Source organism: Cyprinodon variegatus, unplaced genomic scaffold (genome assembly GCF_000732505.1).
Source record: "Cyprinodon variegatus isolate N-32 unplaced genomic scaffold, C_variegatus-1.0 Scaffold1470, whole genome shotgun sequence".
Classification (NCBI taxonomy): Eukaryota; Metazoa; Chordata; class Actinopteri; order Cyprinodontiformes; family Cyprinodontidae; genus Cyprinodon; species Cyprinodon variegatus.
Genome location: NW_015151923.1, coordinates 112,359 through 116,922, shown reverse-complemented (window position 1 = coordinate 116,922; position 4,564 = coordinate 112,359). Strand labels below are relative to the sequence as shown.

The window sequence follows — 4,564 nt, the reverse complement described above, 5'->3', positions numbered from 1 at the left end:
GTTTTGCTCCAAAATGCAGTGATGATTGATGGTTAAAAATAAAGGAAAATAGAGGCATGACATTTGCTGCCTTTCTAAACAAATATAGAACCAAACTGAAAAGCCAACCTGTTCTGAATATTTCAGTTCGTGTTTCAGTTGTTTTTGTATGTTAAAACTAAACAGGAGCTCTGCAGGATGTGAAGGATGGATCAGTTTGTTCATCCAACAACAAATTTACCCAGAAATCTGATCTGAAAACAGGAGCTGTAAATCCTGCAGGACCAGCTGTTGCCTCACATCCTGGTGAAGCTGAAACAAAGTGTCTCTGTGTCTGAGACTGTTTGACTTCAGATTGTATTGTTTGTCTTCTCACCTACCAGCCACTGCTCTTTTATCTGAATCATCTAAAATAAACAGGGAGTTTTTTTCCTTGGCAATGGGAGCTTAATTCCAGGGAAACTGTCACCTCTTCTAAACCTCTTGGGAAAACAAAGCAGCTGTTTACATCCTATGTAAATGTAACTGCTATTTACATTTGGTTCCTATTCTACCAAAATTGAGTATACCAAACACATGGAATCAGGTGCAAATGCTTTTTGTCTTATTTTGCGTGTTTATCCTCATGCAGATCATATTCTAATGACCCAACTGAGCAAATCTATGGGTGGAAGATATGGAAATAAAATACTTTCTATTTCTAAAGTCTTAACAAACTTTGAATTGATTGCATTCACGGTTTCTGCATCAAATTTTATTTAAAATCAGGTACAGACCCCCACCCAAAAATGTCTGCGGTCAGTTTGGTCTAGAAAGAAGAGATTGATAACAGTGACAGATGATGCAGAGAAACACTAGAATACAAAAAAAGATTTTAAAAAAAAATCTAACTTTTAGAAATAAAATAATAATGATGATGAAAACAGAGACAAAAGAAACTATAAAAGAAAAAGGATCATCCAAGCAAATCGACAGTAATTGAATTTTAGTCCCTCATTTGACTTCTTGATCTACCTCTGGTTTTCCTTCCAGTGAGATATTCTAGAAATCTTACAAATGGGGCATCAGGGATCATCCTGTTCAGAAGTTCAAGATTCTCTCTATGACTGAGTCCTGTTGCTACACTGGAAGTTAATTTGATCTGTTTTTGGATCAATACCACAGAGTCAGACGGTAGGTGGAGAACCTCCAATATCATAGAAACATCATTCACTTAGGTAGGTAATATAAAATCAGATTCCTCTTCCTGCTTCCCATTAGTCTGTCTCCTCGTTCTACTGGAGAACCCTCCATTAAGACTGCCTCCATCAACCTCCTCACTGCTTGGGATGCTCTCCTGGTTCATGCATCACTCAGCACCTCTCACAACCCCCCTGGAAGAAATAGACGGATCCCCCCCCCCTCTCTATCCCTCCAGCTTAAAACACTGCCACCATCTTTCCCACAGCAGACCAAGCATCTTCTCCATTTTCCTGTGAACCATTTATTTATTCCCTTGTATCAGTAAACTCTTTTAATTCCTGTTGAGTTAAAAAGTAAACTTTCATTGTTAATGTGAGACCAAAGACCTCCTCTCTGTTCATCCAACAGCAGATGCTGAAGGGAACACAACATCCCAAAGTAAAGCACTGAGCATTTATGTTTATGCTGTAGATATGGTCATGAAGGAGGAGTCCATCGTCTCAGCATCACTCCTCCATCATAACATTATAACATTAGTAATCCTGGTCTGTGTTGCTCTATATTGATGTCAGCAACTGTATCATGAGATTAAGAAATTACATGACTTGGCTAAGTGCTTTGCTGACCTCTGGTTTAAGAGGTTATTTCAGCCGCACAGCATCCGACACCAGAGGTAAAAACATCAGAAAAAAGAATCACAGAGGAACTGAATTCATTATTAAAAGATTAACAGAGTCAAACCAGCGGAGCTACTCCAACAATCAGCGGTCTTTGGTCAGAGCAATTTGAACCTGTGTTTTTTAGAACAAATTGTAATTTATTTTTCTGTTAATTTTAGTCTCCACATTTACGCTAAGCAGATTTTCCCAGGATTTTCTAAAAGTTTTATAAGTCATATAAAAAGAAACTGCATTTTTTACAAAAAAAGTAAAAAAAAAAAAAAAAATCAAACTGGTTAAGAAATAGAGTATAAATGTTTGATTTTATTAGAAATAATTTTATAATTTTCTATCCCACAACAACAAAAAAAGAATTCTCTAATATTAAATTGTTTTTTAAGCTTTAAAACATTTGGAAAATGTTATACATTGAGGAAATAAAAACCCAGGACCTTCTCATGATGGACAAATTATCTCTTCTTTAACTTTTATTTTGCAGCGCAGAGAAGCTGTGGCGGTGAAGTTGACTTCAGAACATCCTGATGCTGAACTTCTTTTCAAAGACCTGTAACTGGGTCTAGAAGTTTGGAGTTTTCTGACATCGTAGAATCAAAGAAATGAGGAAATGTAACAGCAGCAGCAGGATTGCTGCAGAAGGATGAGGATAATGACTCAGCAGTAGAGATATAGGGATGCTTCCTCAGGTTCCTTTTTTATCTCCTCTCTGTGTCACAGCTTCAGCTTCCTTCAAGAGTCAGATTAAGAGATTCCAATGGAAGGAAACCATGCATAAAGATTCGGGACAAACGATCAGGTCAGTTTTACATCCATAGAAAGTCTCAAACATTCAATCCTGCTCCTGCTACTTCCTGGATTCGGGCTGCGGCGTCGGATTATTCCAGGAATCTGGGAATGCAGCCCTCCAACTCCGCCATCTCAGGCCAGTTATCGTATTTGTTTTTGGATGAGTCGCTCTTAATGTACTAGAAAACACAAACAGATTCAGTTTTAGAGCAAATACAGGAGTCAGTATAGCAACATTTTTGTAGAGACCTGTTCAGGAGGAGCACGACACAGTTCTGCTAAGGTGACAAATTTGAGGAAACTTTGCTTTTAGAGCATATATCTGGAAAGTTTCACAGACTTCTTCAAAATAAAATAAGTGTCGAAACTCATACCAACCAAAAAGAAAAAAACACAACTTTTTATCCTGGGTTCTTTGCACTTTCTTCCTCAATTCAGGGTCTTTATACTGATTGGTGTAGGAACATAGTGGTGGGTGAAAATAAATCCAAGCCTGCCTTCATTTTCATGCAAACGGGAGTATGAAGAGAAGGTGTGATGATGACGTCCGTATTCAGGCCGTCCTTTGGTGAATTTTTTTTTTGTATGATGAAAGCGTGAGAATATCTGCCTACAGCAAACTTTCAGTATAAAATCTCCACACTGAAGGCCAGACGACACCTGAAATCCAACAGAAGTCAAACTACCAGACCTGTGAAAAACCTGAAGACCTGCAGGGGAGGAAATTCAGTCATTTAATCCAGGCCTGTTGGAGCAGCAACACATATGCAGGTCAGCAGCCTTTAAAGATGTTTGCAATCTGCAATAGCTGCTCTATATTACCTACAGTGCAGGTTAAAGTCAGGTGTCAAGGTCACTGCACTACAGAAAATGTACAAATAAATAATTTTTTCTTAAAATAAGTGCATTTTTTTTCTTGAATTGAGGAGCTAAGTGAATCACTTTGCAAATGGAACAAGACTATTTATATTTAAAATAAGAAAAAAATATTGCATTGTCATAATTCAAGTGCATATTATTTAATTATTTTATTTTAGGAATAAAAAGAATCATTCCATTGGCAAATCATCTTATTTACCCACTCAAATTAAGGGTTAATAGACTTAATATAAGACATTTTTACTTATTTCTAGATTGTTTTTGCTGTGTGTCCTGAAGTGTTCAGGGGAACCAAGAGACACTATTCTGGTCTTTTTAGATGCACAAGTACATATATGAACACAGCCATGCTGTTATTTGCACAATTTCTCAACTGGGCATTTCAGTTTCATTTCCTTTCTATTCTATTCTTTTTTGTTCTATTCTATTTTATTCTATTCTATGTTTCCCCATCAGTCTTGTCGCTCTGGAACAAGACATTGGTTTGATTCAGATGGTTTGGTGAAGGAAGCTTGTAAGAGCTGTGAGATATTAGCTGTGGAGGTTTGGAGTTTAGATCTTTTCCTGGTTCAGAATTCAACTGATGACTCTCTAAGGAGGAAATTCAGCCGTTTATTGTCAGATGTTTTCAGAAAGTGCTGCTTTAGGAATCTTCTCTAGGTGAAGCTTGTCATGTCACCATGAGCTGAAAAACAACTGTTACCTCTCTGCCAGTTTTTTCTGAGCATCATGGTCATTGAATTATTTCCACCTAATGACTTTACCTTCTCAAAGTTGCTCTTCTCTGCTACTCCTTTCCCACCAACAAACACCCAGTTATCGCGGTATCCCAGAGCCCGGATGGTGGAGCTTCCCAGACCCTCAATCAGCCCCCTGGCTTCATCGTTTAAGCTGTACAAACACAGGAAAAGGATAAATCAATAAACCTGCTTAATAATAGTAAATAAAGAGACATACTTCCTTTCCACATTTCACAATAACAAACATTTAGTTACTGAAGAAAAAACAAGACTTAGATTTATTTGTCATTTTGTTTACACAAGTGTAAAACAAAAAGAAAC

General features: G+C 37.4%; 1 protein-coding gene across 1 annotated transcript in view; it reads right to left on the bottom strand.

The window, feature by feature from the left end:
* Positions 1–2,493: 2,493 nt before the first annotated feature.
* LOC107103516 (protein FAM3C-like) overlaps positions 2,494–4,564 on the bottom strand; it is an 18,836-nt gene continuing 16,765 nt past the window's right edge. The window contains exons 10-11 of the mRNA XM_015403249.1: positions 4,268–4,394; positions 2,494–2,803 (exon numbers count right to left, since the gene is read on the bottom strand). Coding sequence (XP_015258735.1) covers positions 2,714–2,803; positions 4,268–4,394 — 217 coding nt within the window. The 3' untranslated portion in view covers positions 2,494–2,713. The remainder of the gene's footprint in view (positions 2,804–4,267; positions 4,395–4,564) is intronic.